General features: G+C 45.7%; 1 protein-coding gene across 15 annotated transcripts in view; it reads right to left on the bottom strand.

Annotated features, from left to right (window-relative positions):
- Positions 1 to 3,441: 3,441 nt before the first annotated feature.
- Positions 3,442 to 17,436, bottom strand: part of BRCA1 (BRCA1 DNA repair associated) — a 63,622-nt gene continuing 49,627 nt past the window's right edge. For 14 of the 15 annotated variants that reach the window (XM_081804917.1, XM_081804910.1, XM_081804912.1 and 11 more), the window contains 7 exons: positions 16,923 to 17,000; positions 16,388 to 16,428; positions 13,496 to 13,579; positions 8,061 to 8,115; positions 6,395 to 6,468; positions 5,953 to 6,013; positions 3,442 to 4,663 (listed from right to left, as the gene is read on the bottom strand). In XM_081804917.1, the coding sequence (XP_081661043.1) occupies positions 4,518 to 4,663; positions 5,953 to 6,013; positions 6,395 to 6,468; positions 8,061 to 8,115; positions 13,496 to 13,579; positions 16,388 to 16,428; positions 16,923 to 17,000 (539 nt within the window). In that variant the 3' untranslated portion in view covers positions 3,442 to 4,517. Of the gene's footprint in view, positions 4,664 to 5,952; positions 6,014 to 6,394; positions 6,469 to 8,060; positions 8,116 to 9,753; positions 9,824 to 13,495; positions 13,580 to 16,387; positions 16,429 to 16,922; positions 17,001 to 17,436 lie in introns of all 15 variants that reach the window. The other variant, XM_081804914.1, reaches the window with a different exon arrangement.

Raw genomic sequence — 17,436 nt, 5'->3', positions numbered from 1 at the left:
CTATGCTGGAGTCAAAGGCTGCAGCTGTGGTTTCCCTGCAATTTAAATATTAATAAAATCTCTAGCTGTTTTTTTAGGCAGTCTGGCCCTTCTGCTCCTAGGCTGCTAATATAATTTAATCTTTATCCTTTGCTTTGTATTTATTTAAAGGGCCATTTTAGTCAACTGAAACCAGCTGCTGCAATCTTGTAGATAAGAACCACTAACCAGCCCACAAACTTTAGTTTTCCTTAAGAGGTCCCAGAGCCACCTCTCCTGGAGACAAAATAGACCTCAGGTAACAGTTTATACCAATCAGCAGCCCCTTACGCTAAGCCAGTGGTTCTCAAACATGAGCTTGCTTCGGCCCCCACCCCTGGTTTCGGATGCAGTATGTGGGGAGTGAGCCCCGGAATCTGCTTAGCTAAGTTCCTAGTGGTGGTGTTATTCCCCCCTCAGTCCCCATCAGGGGATTGTGGTTTGAGAATCCCTGCACTAAGCTACTTGTGAAACTACCTTATCATTCTGGCTCCCTGAAACTAGGTCTGCAAAGTTCGTCTGTGCCAGTCCCCATAAGGTGGGGGGAGACTCTCCAGTTCTTCATTGCTCCAGACCCTCCCACCATTGCTTCGATTTTCCTGATCATTCGGACTCATCTCAGGACCCCCCCGCCCCAACCCGGCCACCCCCGCACCGCATGTCCCCAAGCCCGGCTTTCTACAGGAGCTGGCTGTCTCCAGTTCTCCTTTTCTATTTGCCCAGATTCATTTCTTTAATTTTCTCCTTGTTATGGGCAGATTTACAGGCTGTTTGAGCATCACTGAAGTACGGTAAAGGGGCCTCCGGCTCAGCCAGTCTACAGCCTTTGATAAACAAGCTCCCCGGGTCCCTGGCTAGCAAGCCCTATTCTCTTGGGTTTCTGTGGGGAGATCTGCCCGTCCCCCTCGCGCTGCCCTTCTCCTGGTGCTGCCCGCCTCTGGGGCCCTCTTATCTGCTCCTCACAGCCTTCACAGGATACATTCTGGGCAGCTCGGCTTCTTCGGCTCCAACCACCCCAACACTGATTCCTTTCTTTTTCTTCTGCATGTTTCTGAGCCGATACTTTGTTGATGATTCTGGTTGCGTTTTTTAGGAGGGAGATAATCTACAGAGCTCTTCTCTAGGCCCCCCTCCCTGCACCTGCATGATAATCGCTCTTCTTCTCCTGCCTTTCCAGCTCCTTTGCAGAAGTTCATTTGCCAGATAAGGACACACAGAAACTGGTTCCCCAAATGCTGCCATGCCCAGAGGGCTACACTGCGGGATGGAAAAGTGGGAGGACGTCTTAAAGCCGGAGGTCAAAGGAGCAAATAGATTTACTTCATCATCAGATAAGCCTCTAAAACCCAGCCAAGCATCATGAGGCCAGGGACAGAAGCTGACTTCCGGGAAGGGTCATGCAGAGCTCGAAAAATAGGGTGGATATTTGTTGGAAGACCTCGAGAGATAATTACAGGAAACTTTTTTATGTGTCTGTCATCCCCGCTTTCACCCAAGATTCCTGGGAAGGCTGAGGCCTGGCTCACCCCCAGGGGCCAGCAAGCCATGACTTGTCACTGTGCCCGAAGCACTTACTTCAAGCCCACCTGCCATTACTGTTCCCACCAAGACCCATGGACTCCTTGCTGGGTAGACAGTGGCCTGGCATGAGCCTGGCAGAGATGATGCCGTAGGCGAGGCTGAACTGGATTTTTTTTTTTTTAAAGATTTTATTTATTTATTTGACAGCGAGAGAGACAGCGAGAGCGGGAACACAAGCAGGGGGAGTGGGAGAGGGGAGAGGCAGGCCTCCCGCTGAGCAGGGAGCCCGATGCGGGCTCGAGGATCGAGCCCCAGGACCCCAGGATCATGACCTGAGCCGAAGGCAGACGCTTAACGACTGAGCCACCCAGGTGCCCCAGGATTTTTTTTTTTTTAAGAGTTTACTTTCAAGTAATCTCCATACCAAGCCTGGGGCTTGAACTCACAACCCAGAGATCAACAGTCGCATGCTCTGACTGAGCCCGCTAGGCGTCCCGGACTGGAAGGCTTTGATCTCTGAAAGATAAGCAACCATAATCGGGAGGCTGGATGGAGGTGGAAACCGGCAGCTGTGGGCCAATCCTGTCAGTCTCTGCTGAGGGCAAAGGAGGGCTGCTTTTCTCGAGGAGAGCTGCTGCTGGGAGGCAGGAACATTCTACTGCCTCCCACTGTGGCCCACAAAAGAGTCTAGAGTGCTAGTTCCCCTCACAACCCACTCCTCTCCCCAAGTTCCCTTGAGGCTTGAGCCAGTGCCTCTGACCCGGATCCGTGACGGATGCGGGTGGGAAGCTCCATGATGGGGCAGAAAGGGCATGGGTTTAGATTTCCAGGTTGTCACTTACTAGCTGTGCAAACTCTGAGCAAAATCTCTTTCCCATTCTCCTTTATTCAAATGAGGTGCCGAATACCCACTGCCTAGGGCTGTGACGACGACCCCGAGACAAACGGGATGCCAGTTCCGTTTTCTCCACTCTTCCCTCACCCACCCACCTTCCTTACAAACGTGGCAACGCTGAACTGTGTGGGCATCTACTTCTCTTTGCCTCTAAGAGGACTCTAATCTCTGAACATGTGAAGACCAAAAAATGATGATACAGATTCTTATCTGTGGATTAAGTATGTTAAATGGGAGTGGTTGTCAGAAATCTCAAGATACCCTCCCCAGATTCTGTCCCCTGGTTATTCAATTAAACACTAATCTGGGTCCTGCTGCGAAGGGGCTCTGCAGCTGTAGTTCAGGTTATGGACGTTAAGACAGGGAGATCACCCTGGATTACCTGGTGGGCACAGTCTAATCACCTGAGCCCTTAAAAACAGAAATTTCTCTGGCAGGAGCTAGATCCGGCAGTCAGAGAGATGAGGAAGGGGAAGTCAGAGAGACTCCGAACATGAGAAAAGCTTTTGACCAGGGTTGCTTGCTGGCTTTGAAGATGCAGCTAGGGGTTCATGAGCCTAGGAATGTGGGAGAGGCTAAGGATGACCTCTGGCCAACAGCCAGTAAGGAAACGGGGATTCTCAGTCCCACAACTGTGAGGAACAATCTGGCCAACAACATGAAATGAGCTTGGAAGCGGATTCATCCCCCGAGCCTGTGGAAAGGAACCCAGCCCTGCTGCCTTGATTTTGGTCTTGTGAAACCCGACACAAAGAAACCACCAGTTGAGCCAACTTGGCCTTCTGACCTACAGAACTGTGAGATAATAAATGGATGTTGTTTTAAGCCATTAGGTTTGTGACAATTTGCTATGGCAGCAAGAGCAAATACAGGAGGTACTGAAGTCTCCTCGGTTAATGCTCGGAGTTGGTACTATTGTTACCCCCATTTTACAGATGAGGAGACTGAAGTGCAGTGAAAGGGTCTGAGCAGGTCTGCAGCTGTAAGCCTCAAGAAGTCATGCTCGGTGGAAGTGTTTGCTACCAAGTTTATTTGCAGGTGAATAGCACAACATTTACAAAACATTTTGTACAATCAGGTCTGTACTGCCCTCACACACTGGGGGACTAAGGAAGACCTAGTCCTTCCAACAGCTATAAACAGTCCTGGATAATGAGTTGATGAAAAACACTTTCTCTTCCTTCGGCAAACAAAATTATTTACGAAGCTATACAGTTCAGCAAGAGGAGGCACAGAGGAAAAAATTACCTCAAGGAGAGCAACAGCTCCTTTCCTGGTGGGATCCGTCATTTTCAGACATGAAATATCCATATCAGAGATCTTATGTTTCAAGAGGAATGGGTGACATATCAGAGCTACAACAACAAACACTGTGTTTATTTCTAACGGGGAATTAGAAGACTCTCTTCGGACACCAGTTCTTGAAGAGATTCTATTTCAGAGCACATCAGTGCTACGAAATTCCTTAGAAATCCAGTGGCTATAGCACAGACTTCTGGAGATCAGGGCCAGTGTGACTCCCCTCTCCTCTAACCCTCAGCGTTCATATTTACATCTATTACCTGCCTCTGAATCCCTCCGGCCCCCACCCCTGCTCCACTCCAACATTTGAGAGCCGCCCGAGGACTATTCTGATTTTAAGTCACGTCACAGATTCCCCAAGTACTCGCTTTCCACTGAAGGGTCTGACTCGGGTTTTAGAGGAGCAAACTCAGGGAGACCAGCTACTCTCCGGAGGCCAGCATCCCGTGCCTCCAGCTCTAAGCCAACATCCCCAGTATGAGGAATAGGGCTAATAAATAATGAATCAGCATCTTGCTAAATTGGTGGGGTTTAAATGGTTTTAAATTCTTTCCAAGTGAAAAATTAGGACAATTTTGTGCTCATGGTAGATTTCAAAGGGCGACTTGAAGCAGAAAATCTTTAAGGGACCCTTGCATAGCCAGAATTTCTTCTCAGGCTAATGTACATAAAATATTCAGTAACCGGGACTGTGGAAGGACTGAAGAAGAGCTCCTGGAGCCTGGAAAAAGGCTGCTTCTTAGGATCATTCTCGGGGTCCTATGGAGACAGGCTCCAGACGCTACACGCATGGCTGGCTGGAGTGAGCAGCAGCGCGGGGAATCTGTGGGATCAGGTAGGTGTCCAGCTCCTGGCACTGGTAGAGGGCTACACTGTCCAATACCCACTCTCGGGTCACCACAGGTGCCTCACACATCTGCCCAATCGCTGGGGACAGAGAACACAAGCAGAAATAAGTGTCACTTCACGTTTTCCCAGACCAGACTCCTGTCAATCTACTCCGGGGACCTGGTTGTAGGAGTTCATAGGGTCACTCGGGTGAGTGCAAAACTGCTGATCTTAAATAATGCTTCAGGACACAGGACCTCATTCAGAAGCCTGAGGAGTGACTGCTGGTGAAAGCCTACAGCCTCTAGCAACTTTACTAACAGGAGCTCCAATCTGTTAAAGGAAAAGTCACCAGGGGCGCCTGGGTGGCTCAGTCAGTTGAGCGACCAACTCTTGGTTTCAGCTCAGATCGTGATCTCAGGATCCTGGGATCGAGCCCTGCTCGTTGAGCCCTGTGCTCAGTGTGGAGTCTGCTGGAGATTATCTCTCTCTCCCTCTGCCCCTCCCCTGCTCTCGCTCTCAAATAAAAATAAATAAAATCTTAAAAAAAAAAAAAGTCACCAGAGAGCACAAAACAGCACTGCAATTTAATGATATTGCAACCTCTTAGGTGAGAAAGCAAAACAGTATGATAAGCGTGATCACATTTGTGTAAAATATATGCGTGTACATATATATGCACACACGCCTGGAAGAATTTTACCATCACCGTCTCTAAGTGGTGGGATTACTAGAATTATTTCATTGTGTTTGTGCTCATTTATAATATATATGTATTTTTAAAGATTTTATTTATTTCTTTGACAGAGAGAGACACAGCGAGAGAGGGAACACAAGCAGGGCAAGTGGGAGAGGGAGAAGTAGGCTTCCCACTGAGCAGGGAGCCCGATGTGGGGCTCTATCCCGGGACCCTGGGATCATGATCTGAGCCAAAGGCAGAAACCTAATGACTGAGCCACCCAGGTGTCCCTATGCTCATTTATATTTTATGTGATGAACATTAATTAATATTTAACCCCCACCAATGGAAATAACTCACGCATTACTTTTATAAATGCAAAATGAGCAAACCACTGTTTTAAAAGGACATTTTAGCCATTCATTCATTCCTTCATTTATTCATTCAAATATTCACTGAGCACCTAGAAGGTCATGAGAACTGTGTTAATCAAACACTGGGTGATCTGTGGTGAACCAAACTCATCACATAGGACCCCATATGTCACAGGCACATACCCATGGCTTTCTGAAGCCCCATACAGGTCCACCATCTACTCCAGTTGATTGAAACAGGACATTTAGGTCTAAAATCACCACAGTCATCTACAGACTTCATCTGGGCCCTGCCACCCATACTTCTCTGGACAAAGGCTTACAGCAAGACTTACCATGGAAGCCACTGTCCTCTGCCCAGGCATCCGGCTGCACGACCACCACTGGGTGAGTACCCTGCATCCCCAGGAAGGAAACAGCATGGAGCGTATCAGAGCTGGACTTTTGCAACAGTCACTTCACCATTTCTTGATGGTGTGCTAAAGCAGACTACTTTAGGTGCCACCACAGAAAGGATGGCGAAGGGCACAAGGCAAAAAGGAAGCATTGGAGGGAGAACCTTCCCTTAATAAATTAAATACTTAGAGAACTCAAGTCCTTACTGACCCTCCACACATGGGAGTTTTCTGGCACTGGCACATGATCAGAGAAGGCTCGGGCTAAGAGAGGCTTTTGAGGCCCCCTGGCAGGGTTCGCAGGGACTGATGGGTACCAGCCTTGCTCAGTCATAGGACAGATTTTGTGTTGTCCCCCTCTGACAGGGCATCAAACACTTACCTTGCTGAGAGTGAATAACGAAGGCTCCTTCACTACAGAAGCCCCGCAGAGGTGCACCATCCACTCCAGTTGATCTAAATAGCACAGAGAGACCTAAGATCACCACAGTACTCTACACACTTAACCTGGGCCCTCTACCCCACACTCCTCTGGATGAAGGCTTACAGCAAGACTTAAGACTTCAAAGTGGGACAGTCTCTATCCCTGCTCCAAAAGGACAGAGAGGCCTTGAACTAGAATCTATACCAGGTATAGATTCTAAGTTTGCCAACGATATGCTACCTACCCTGGTTATCGGTCCCCAGAAGGCCCCTTGGTAGATAAGGTTTGACAGTCTCTCAAATAAGACACTTTGGAAGAAAAGAATCCAAGATCCAACTTCCCTAATTTGCTAAATTGCTGGCTAAGATACTGTGAAAAAATACCCACTTGCTTTCCCTCCCTCCCTGCCGAATTCCGTGTGGTAATTGATAATCACGGCCACCGAGGACACCATACTTGGTGGTAATTACTGTAAGTGTCAAGAGATAGGAAGATAATTCATTCAGTCAAAAAAAAATACACATCATCCTGAACGGAGACTCAGTACATCAGTGGGGAAGGGCTCCGTGCTCAGCTGGAATCGACACACTCGGGGGAACAGAAATCAAAAGGGACTGTAGAGATTTTCCACCTGCACCTGGAAAATCAGCAGAATGGACCAATGAATGGCTTCTGGGCCTCTTTGGGGGCTTTTTTTTCAGCAGTCCGTTTCTGGGGATTGTGGAGGTGGCTCCTGTTTGTCTTAAAGAACTGAGATCAACTGACTCATCTCCAAAACGATACCTGTTAGAGACCTGGTTTTCATTACACCAAAGAACAAAAACACTGAGAAATCCCCAAGTGGCACTTGGAAATTTCATAAAAATCCAATCAATAACCAACAAAGAAGACAGAAGTAAAATTACTTTGCCGGGCTCTCTTGCTGCCACTCATCTGTCCCTGACCAGATGCCAAGGCCATCTTTTGAGGAGTAAGAGAACCTAATCCCTGGGGAGGAAGTGGGCGCAGAAGCAAAGGTGGGTGGACCTTGTTTCGAAAAGAACAAACCAAATCTATACACACGCCAGGGCCTCAGTGCCACACAACTCCGGAGTTGAGCCCCACAGCACTTCTAAACCTAACATCACATTCAATGTCAGAGTTAATTAGAAAATGTTCATCAAGAGTCCTTCCCTGCTTGCTCTGGGCCTGTGTGGGGCCCCAGGCCCACAGGGCTTATGTAGCTGCCATGCTTGTTTCTCAGTATCAAATGAAGATGATTTAGGAAGAGCAGAATTCTTTAACATTTACAAACCTGAAAGGTATCTTCTCCCCACCTTATTCTTTCCCTCCTTTCTTAAACCAAAGGGCAGTAAGGGCAGCTCTACCCATCTGAGCACAGAACACTGCATCCTAGAAGTTAAATTTTCAGGGCCTTCTAGCTCTTGAGAAAGGGCACAGGGCTGGTTTTTTGACATAGGGTAACATTCAGGTGCAGTTTTGTCTGACAGATGGTAGAGAAACAGAATGAGCTCTAGAGCACCCCACCAATCTGAGGAGCCCTGTTAAGACGGTCTCTCCTGAAACACTCCACCATGTAAGAGAAAGGCTGGTGCTGGACTCTGCACTTCTCCCAGTCTCTTACCTGTGGGCATATTGGTAAAGGGCCCATAGCAACAGACTTCTAGGCCTCTGAATATCTGGGAGAAGAGTGGGACAGAGGGATGGAGAGAAAGAAACACTAATTATAAAAGAGTATGCATTTTATAAAAAACAATATAAACAGACTCTCCAAAATGAAGGACTTTCTTTTTTCTTTACCACCTGATAATTTCTTTTCTTTCTTTTTTTATTTATTTGATAGAGAGAGACACAGCAAGAGAGGGAACACAAGCAGGGGGAGCAGGAGAGGGAGAAGCAGGCTTCTCGCCAAACAGGGAGCCGATGTGGGGCTCGATCCCAGGACCCTGGGATCATGAACCTGAGCTGAAGGCAGATGCTTAATGACTGAGCCACCAGGCGCCCCTACCACCTGATAATTTCTGCTACTTCCTGGAGACAATGAGTCCAATGTCAGAACACTGATGGATTTTAGAAGACTTCTAAAAAAAGTGAGTATGTAGTTGACCCACTCTACAGTCATTCTTTGTTATTCAGAGGCTGAGCATCTCCCTTTGCCACCAATCAGGCACAGGCTCCTTCCCAGTGACTTCACTTCTTGTTTTTTTTTTTGTTTGTTTGTTTTGTTTTTTACTTTTTTTTTTTTAAGATTTTATTTATTTATTTGAGACAGAGAGAATGAGAGACAGAGAGCATGAGAGGGAGGAGGGTCAGAGGGAGAAGCAGACTCCCTGCCGAGCAGGGAGCCCGATGCGGGACTCGATCCTGGGACTCCAGATCATGACCTGAGCCGAAGGCAGTCGCTTAACCAACTGAGCCACCCAGGCGCCCTCACTTCTTGTTGAGACAAAAAAACCCAGGCCTTCTTTATATTTAATAAGAGGTTTGGATGGCAAGAAATTCAAGCTATAGGCTGCAGTTTGTTTATCCAGACTTGGTACATCAATCCTAACCATCACCCTAACTGGCAGAGAAGTCTATGTTGATTTTACATGCTCCTTTTCTCCTCTTTCTTCTGGCCTCCGGACATCTGTTCCTTCCTCCACACTGCTCTAAGACTGGCCCTTGTTCCTTCAGGCAACCTAAACTGTTTTTTGTTTTTAATCTAGAAGTTAATCTAATCTAGAAGTGAAGCCTGGGTCTGCCTCTTCTCATTGAGCTGACCTGACTGCCTGGTTTCCAGGAGACACAGATTATCCTGCACCTCCAAGGTGCCCCTTCCGCTTACATACACTGCTCGCTAGCACCGTCCACAAGAACTTTCTGGGGTGGGCCTAGCTGGCTCAGTCGGTGGAGTATGCGGCTCTTGATCTCAGGGTCGTGGGTTTGAGCCCCATGTTGGGTGCAGAGATTACTTAAATAAGTAAATAAACTTTAAAAAACAAAAGAACTTTCTGTGATGATGGAAATGTTCTATATTGGTGTTAATAAGGTGGCCACAAGTCACATGCAGCTACCAAGCTCTTGAAATGTGGTTACGGTGAGTGAGGAACGAAACTTCATATTTCATTTAATTTAGTCATCTAGAATTTAAACAGCCTTGTGTGGCTCATGTTACAGGCAGATTCTTACACTGGTGCAGGTTCTTAGGCAAGCGCTAGGGTATCATTTTTATTTTTTTAAAGATTTATTTATTTATTTGAGAGAGAGAGAGAGCACACACACGCACATGCACAAGCACCAGTGGGGAGAGGGGCAGAGGGAGAGGGAGAGAGAACCTTTCAAGCAGACTCCCGCTGAGTGCAGAGCCCAATGCGGGGCTTGATCCACAATCCATGAGATCACGACCTGAGCTGAAACCAAGAGTCGGACATTTAAATGACTGCGCCACCCAGGTGCCCCACTAGGGTATCATTTAAAAGAAATGTAAAGTTGTATAGTTGGCTGGATGTATATCATTTGGGTAACCATCATTCTCTTGATGCTCTTTCTCCCCATTCCACGAAAAAAGAAAATTGCCTAGGCCTGGAACTCACCTCCTTTCAAATAAGAGAAACTGGGGTACAGAAAAACCAGGAGCTAAAAACTCATAATGGCCTTTAGGAAATGAGCCTCCCCACTCTCATCTCAACTACAACCACAGGAATAAGAAAGAGCAGCAGGCTGGGGGGCCTGGGTGGCTCAGCTGGTTAAGTGTCTGCCTCTGGCTCAGGTTGTGGTCTCGGGGTCCTGGGAGCGAGCCCCACCTCAAGCTCCCTGCTTGGCAGGGAGCTCGCTTCTCCCTCTCCTCCCCTTTTGTGCTCCCTCTTGCCATCTCTCAATCTTGCTCTCAAATAAAGTCTTTAAACAAAACAAAAAACAAAAACAAGAGCAGCAGGACAAGTCTGTTTCTGTTGTGGCAGCATCCATATATGCCATTCTTAGTATCTGTATGAATAAACTGCATCCCAACCTGTTGACAGGATCTGGATATTCATAATGCTAAAAGCTCTCCCCAGGCAGCTCGCTGGAGCCAAATGTTGCTGTGAAAAGTATAAAAGATTAGGAATTTTTATATCCAAGCTGACACTCACTGATGAGGATGTATAGTTATGAGATAAGAAATCTGAAGTTTCATCTCTACAAATACATTTCTCTTCCACAGGAAAATACTATGGTGACATTTAGTATCTTCAGAATGTCATTACTTTGACCAGGCACTTTGCATCATTGCCATCCCGAAATTGGGAAAAACCCCCAAACACTGGAATTTCCTTTGAAGGAGGAAGAATCTGGTGCTAATTCTGCCTTGCATACAGTGGAATAAAAACAAATGCCTGGCTCACACAGAACTCCCCTGGGGTGAAGGCAGAAGCAGAAAAAGGGCCAGCAGCTTTTCTTGGCATCTGGAAGTTACTTGACAGGCTCAAAGGGGGGGGGGGGTGGGCTGACCCCAAGGGTTCAGAGCTCTTCCAAAGCAGTTTTCTCTAGAAAATCACTTCTACTGGTTCTTGCTCAAGTTCTATAAAGGGGCAGACGGTGCTCCGTATGGGACTGTTCTGAAATGCTCAGTGGTGCACATTTAAAAAAAGAAGAAACGCTGACTAGGCACATAAGCGCTCAGTCAGTGACCTGAGAAAGCAGCCAGTTCAGGTCTGACAGGAAGGTGTGAAATCTTGCCTGGACTTCTCCCTGAGAGGGCGACATTGCTTTGGCTCCATCATCTGCTACAGTATGACCTGGGGAAAATCACAGAGTCTTCCTGGGCCTCTAGTCCTTCATTTGTAAATGTTAGAATAATCTACTTTTTTCCTCTGTGAAATCTTCTATACTTTTCCAAGAAACTATGGTATTATTATTATATTATTTTAAAATATTTTATTTTATTTATTAGAGAGAGAGACAGCGAGAGAGGGAACACAGCAGGGGGAGTGGGAGAGGGAGAAGCAGGCTTCCCGCTGAGCAGGGAGCCCAATATGGGGCTCGATCCCAGGACCCTGGGATCATGAGTTGAGCCGAAGGCAGACGCTCAATGACTGAGCCACCCAGGTGCCTGATGGTATTATTTTTTTAAGATTTTTTAATTAAAGTTTTAATTTATTTGAGTAATCTCTACACCCTACATGGGGCTCTAACTCACAACCCCAAGATAAAGAGTCGCATGCTCTTCTGAGTGAGCCAACCAGATGCCCCTAGTATTGTTTTGTTAAAATTTTTTTTCTCAAGTAATCTCTACACCTGATGTGGGGCTCAAACCTACAACCCTGCAATCAAGAGTTGCATGTTTCACTGACTGAGCCAGCCATATGCCCTCAGAAACTCTGATATTGTTAAGAGCTCAGATTCTGGAGCTTGACTACATGTGTTCAACTAGTCATGGGTTCCCAACTAGTTGTGTGAGCTTGGGCAATTTACTCAACTTCTCTGAGCTTTCATTTGCTCATCTATAAAATAGGTATAACTAGGGGCACCTGGGTGGCTCAGTCGGTTAAGTGTCTGACTTCAGCTCAGGTCGTGATCTCAGAATCCTGGAATCAAGCCCTATGTCAGGCTTCCTGCTCAGCAGGGAGTCTGCTTCTCCCTCTCCCTCTGCATCTACCCCCTCTCATGCTCTCTCTCTCTCAAATAAATAAATAAAATCTTAAAACTAAATAGGTATAATTATAGTACACACCTTATAGAGCTGCTGTAAAAAAAATTTTTTTAAAGATTTTATTTATTTGTAGGGTGCCTAGGTGGCTTAGTCAGTTAAGCGTTTGCTTTCGGCTCAGGTCATGATCCCAGGGTTCTGCGATAGAGCCCATGCCGGGCTCTCTACTCAGCAGGGAGCCTGCTTCTCCCTCTCCCTCTGCCTGCCGCTCCCCCTGCTTGTGTTTGCTCCCTCTCTCTGTCAAATAAATAGATACATAAATAATCTTTAAAAAAATTTTTTTATTTATTTGAGAGAGATACAGCACGAGGGAGCAGGGAGAGGCAGAGGGAGAGGGAGAGACAGACTCCCCCCTGAGCAGGGAGCCCAACGTGGGGCTTGATTCCAGGACCCTGAGATCATCACTTGAGCCAAAGGTAGACACTTAACCGACTGAGCCACCGAGGCACCCCAAGCTGCTGTAAAATTGTGAGTTAATATGATCGCGTGTTTAGAGCAGACCCTGGCATATAGTATACATTATAAATTAAATTATAAATTAAAAATTATAGTATACATTGATTTATCGATCACTTTCTCTTCTGTGCTTCCAGACAGCACTGTGTACATCTCCCTTGCAACAATGACCACACTACTTTACAGAAAGACGCCACGGTGAAGTGCAAACAGCAAAGGCCTTAGATTCACATCTGTTTCAAATCCTAGCTCTGCCACTTATCAGCTGAGATTTGAGCCCCAGACTGGAGTCCAAAGTACATAGCTTCTCTACACCTCTAAGTCCCTCATTCATAAAACAGAGAGAACACTTATTTACCTTGTTGGGCTAGGAGGACGAGAAAAGAACCTAGGGGCGCCTGAGTGGTGCAGTCAGTTAAGCGCCTGACACTTGGTTTTGGCTCAGGTTGTGATCTCAGGGTTGTGGGACTGAGCCCTATGTGGGGCTCCAGACTCAGAGCAGAGTCTGCTTGAGATTCTCTCTCCCTCTCCCTCTGCCCCTCCTGCTCATGCTCTCTCTTCTAAAATAAATGAATAAATCTTTTAAAAAAATTTAAAAAGGGGCGCCTGGGTGGCTCAGTCGGTTAAGTGTCTGTGTTTGGCTCAGGTCATGATCTCAGGGTCCTGGGACTGAGCCCCGAGTTGGGCTCCCCGCTTGGCGGGGAGTCTGCTTGGTCCTCTCCCTCTGCCCCTCCCCCTGCTTGTGTTTTGTCTCTCAAATAAATAAAACCTTAAAATAAACAAACAAACAAACAAGAACCTCTATGGAAGCACCCAGCTAGTGCTCTAGCAGTATGTGATGCCCCTTACAGGTGCATGAGACCATCTCCACGAAAGGGATTGGAATGCAGTGGGGCGGGTGGGGTTTTTGTCAACATGGCAGAGTGGGACTTTACCTTTCTGTCACGGGATTCTCTTGCTCGCTTCGGACCCTGGTGGTTTCTTCCATTCACAACATCTCCTCTGACTTCAAAATCATGCTGGAAGAAACCCAAGGTAAACCACAGGTATCAGAGAAAGAGAAGCCTCCTTCAATGGAAGTAGAGTAGATACATCCTATTAAAGAATTCAGTACTGCAGGGCAGAATTTTGACAACCCCACCCCTGCCCGAAAAAAATCATTCTTTTTGGTGGACTGAATGAAATGATCAGCATCTCAGCTGCTGAAATCAACTGACTGAAGCAAATCTTTGTGGGCAGAAATGAACAATTGGCTTTTCACCTCATCGGGACTTAATGTATTTTAATTTTCAACATCTGTCTCTTCTCAAAATATTCACTTAGCATTGAGATTAAACTGCTAATACTGCGCTGTTATAAAGGAAACTGGAGAATTCCTGATCTTTTAAACCAATTGTATATTACCATCTAAAGAAATAAGGGCTTCTCAGATTTCCATTGAGAGATTTACAATTAATGAGACCAAATGATAAACTATACATTTAACACATTAAAGAAAGTTAGAGCTTTTTCAAAACCACTGGTTCTGACTGGTCAAGGATGAGGAAATAAAGAATAATGGGATTGCAGAGATTAGAGCTTTTGGGAGAGTTTTGGGGAAGAATGCTTAGAAACAATTCTGACTGAAATGTAGGGAGGACAGCGTCATGAATGTCAGACCATAGGCTGTTATTAGAGGAAAGAACACTTAACATTTCGTAGCCACTTGAGTGAGAAAAGTCTAGTGCTAAAAATGTCATCTGTTTGAAGCTGACCCTCAAATTCCTTGTTCTGATTATACCCCTGTGCCGACTTAAGCTCTCTACCTGAAAGTCTAATATAAATCCCCAAATTCACACATCTAAAACAGAGCTCTTGATTCTGCTCCTGCCTCCTGTTCTGCCCCCTCTCAGGATGCTCCTTCTCTGTGTCTTCCTTACCTGATTTACTATTACTAACATCCACTACTGTTCAGGCCAAAAACCCAACCCTTCTCTCCTCAATGCCTCCCTTTACCTCATCCTCCAAATTTAACCCTTTAACAGGTCCTATCTCCAAACATAACTAACCAATTTCTTCTTACCATCTCCATGCCACCAATTACCCTAGAAATAAAATTCAAATTCCTTACCATGACTTCCACCAAATCCTACCTGATCTAGCCCTTGTCTGTGACCTTCTCCAACCCCTGGTCCAACCTCTGCTCCCTACATGTAATTCACCAATTACTACTCTCCAGCTACACTGGCCTATTTTTCTTTAATAAACCAAATTCATTCCTACCTCAAGACATTTATGCTTGCTGTTCTTCTGCCTGTTAACATTTGTTCCCTACATTTTTCTAGACCAATTCTTGGTCTTTTAGGTCTCAGCTCAAGGTTTTCAGAAAGCCTTCCTGGGTGTCCTTAAGTAGTCAGTCTCTGTCCCCAGTCAGTTGCTAGTCTGTTCTGTGTATTTCTCCTCCACAGTTAAGTATGTATGTATTTATTTATTTTTATCTGGCTACTATCATTCTTTTTTTTAAAGTTTTTATTCCATAGCATTTATTGGTTTTGTTTGATTGTTTTTTTTTTTTTTTTAAAGATTTTATTTATTTATTTGAGACAGAGAGAATGAGAGAGAGAGAGAGCACATGAGAGGGGGGAGGGTCAGAGGCAGAAGCAGGCTCCCCGCCGAGCAGGGAGCCCGATGCGGGACTCGATCCAGGGACTCCAGGATCATGACCTGAGCCGAAGGCAGTTGCCTAACCAACTGAGCCACCCAGGCGCCCTGTTTGATTGGTTTTTTTAAGTAGGCTCTATGCTCAGTGTGGAGCTCAACACGGGGCTCGAACTCATGACCCTGAGATCAAGACCTGAGCTGAGATCAAGACTCAGATTTTTTTTTAAGATTTTATTTATTTGACAGAGAGAGACACAGCGAGAGAGGGAACACAAACAGGGGGAGTAGGAGAGGGGGAAGCAGGCTTCCCCACGGAGCAGGGAGCCCAATGCGGGGCTCGATCCCAGGACCGTGGGATCATAACCTGAGCCGAAGACAGATGCTTAACGACTGAGGCACCCAGGTGCCCCAAGACTCAGATGTTTAACTAACTGAGCCACCTGGGTGCCTCTATTTATTGGTATTTTAAATGCATCTTTATTTATTATATATCTCCCCTCAGTAGAACATGGATCCCAGCAGAGCAGGGACCCATCACTCTTAGTTGCAGCAGTATTCCTGCTGCCCAGGACATAGTAGGCTCCCAATCATATTCAGTCACGGAATCAAAGTTAAAACCAACAAAAACATCATTTGATTAATTATGAATATGCTGAATAGTGCACAGTGGTTTAAAACTGCTTTTGCTAATTTTATTTTGCCTGATCTGTTGTCACTGGCAGCTCTTAGATGGCTCTGTTCTAAAATTATTCCTCCTCCTACACTCTGTCTTATTTACCTCACTGTTCTCAGGATCATAAAAGTAACATCTCTTTGAAGGCATCTGAGTTTTAAGCAGATACATTTGCATATTAATATGAAGGGTTTTTCTTCAAAGACAGTGGACAACCAGTTTTCTACAAAGGTCTATGCATGTGAAATCAGGTGGGCCTGCTTCTTAGGCTTATGAATCTTTTCTTTCTGCTTTATAAATTCCTTCTCCTTCCTCTGAGGAAAGATTGTTTCTACTGGAACTTGAACTGAGAACACAGAATTTCCTGGGTTGCTTTGCGCAATTCTTGATGATCCACATCACCAGGGAAAGTCTTTGGAAAGGAGTACAAACAAGGAAGCAGACAAGTGTTCAGTGATTTTGTGACTCAATGGCACCAAGTCTTTCTGATTCGTTTGTAACATCAAGTACCTACCTCATCTAGCATCTTTCTTTCTTTAATACACTGGGTCACCCCTAAAGAGATGACAGAAAAGACAGGTCACATGAAGGCAGAAGTACGTGCTCTTTTCATGGAGGTGGACGGTGAAGCGATTTGTGTAACAGCGCAGAGGGCAGAACACTGAGTAGAGGTCCTCCCTCTATAAAGCCACAGCTCCCTAATAGATTTTCTTCTGGAGACACGGCAGTGGCTTAAATTAAACATTATAAAAGTGCCTGCTGCACATGGATTTCTGCCTGGTATTAAATAAATCCTTAGTTATATGCTAACTTTGCTAGAAACAGATTAGGTCCTATTAGTTATAAAAAGAAATCCATTTTCCCCAACATCACCAGCTTATCCAAACAAAGAGATACGCATTTAAGATAAAGCTAGTTTAGTGTTACCATTAAAGACCTTTTGGTAATTCAGATTCAGCATCAGCAAAAACCTTAGGCGTTAAAAAAGTTAGGTGTTAAAATGCAATTCTGAGGTGTTAAAGGGAGGAGGGGAGACATATTGTACTTACAAAAATAGCTAACTACCCATTTTCCTCCTGCAATACCCAGAAAATATTTTAGTGTCCGTTCGCACACAAATTCAGCATCTGCAGGATGAAAAACATCCAAAGGATTAGAAGGGGAAAACAAAAATCAGGAAGTTCTGCTGTAAGAAGCTAAAGTGCCCCTAGCTCCTTATGCCACTTGAGATCAATCTGGATTGATGATTCCAACAGCCCTGGTGATAGACTCAGAGGCTGGAATCATCCCTAATTATAACCAGCAGGTGTGCATCTTTGGAAATCTGAAAGAGGCTGATACAAGGTTAAGACCACAGGAAAGGTCGGGCGCCTGGGTGGCTCAGTTGGTTAAGCGACTGCTTTCGGCTCAGGTCATGATCCTGGAGTCCCGGGATCGAGTCCCACATCGGGCTCCCTGCTCGGCGGGGAGTCTGCTTCTCCCTCTGACCCTCCTCCCTCTCATGCTCTCTGTATCTCATTCTCTCTGTCTCAAATAAATAAATAAAATCTTTAAAAAAAAAAA

The sequence above is a fragment of the Leptonychotes weddellii genome, chromosome 15 (assembly GCF_054177405.1).
Source record: "Leptonychotes weddellii isolate Sample4059 chromosome 15, ASM5417740v2, whole genome shotgun sequence".
In the NCBI taxonomy this organism is placed as follows: Eukaryota; Metazoa; Chordata; class Mammalia; order Carnivora; family Phocidae; genus Leptonychotes; species Leptonychotes weddellii.
Note: the sequence above shows the minus strand (reverse complement) of the source record. Positions and strands in the feature narration are given on the sequence as shown.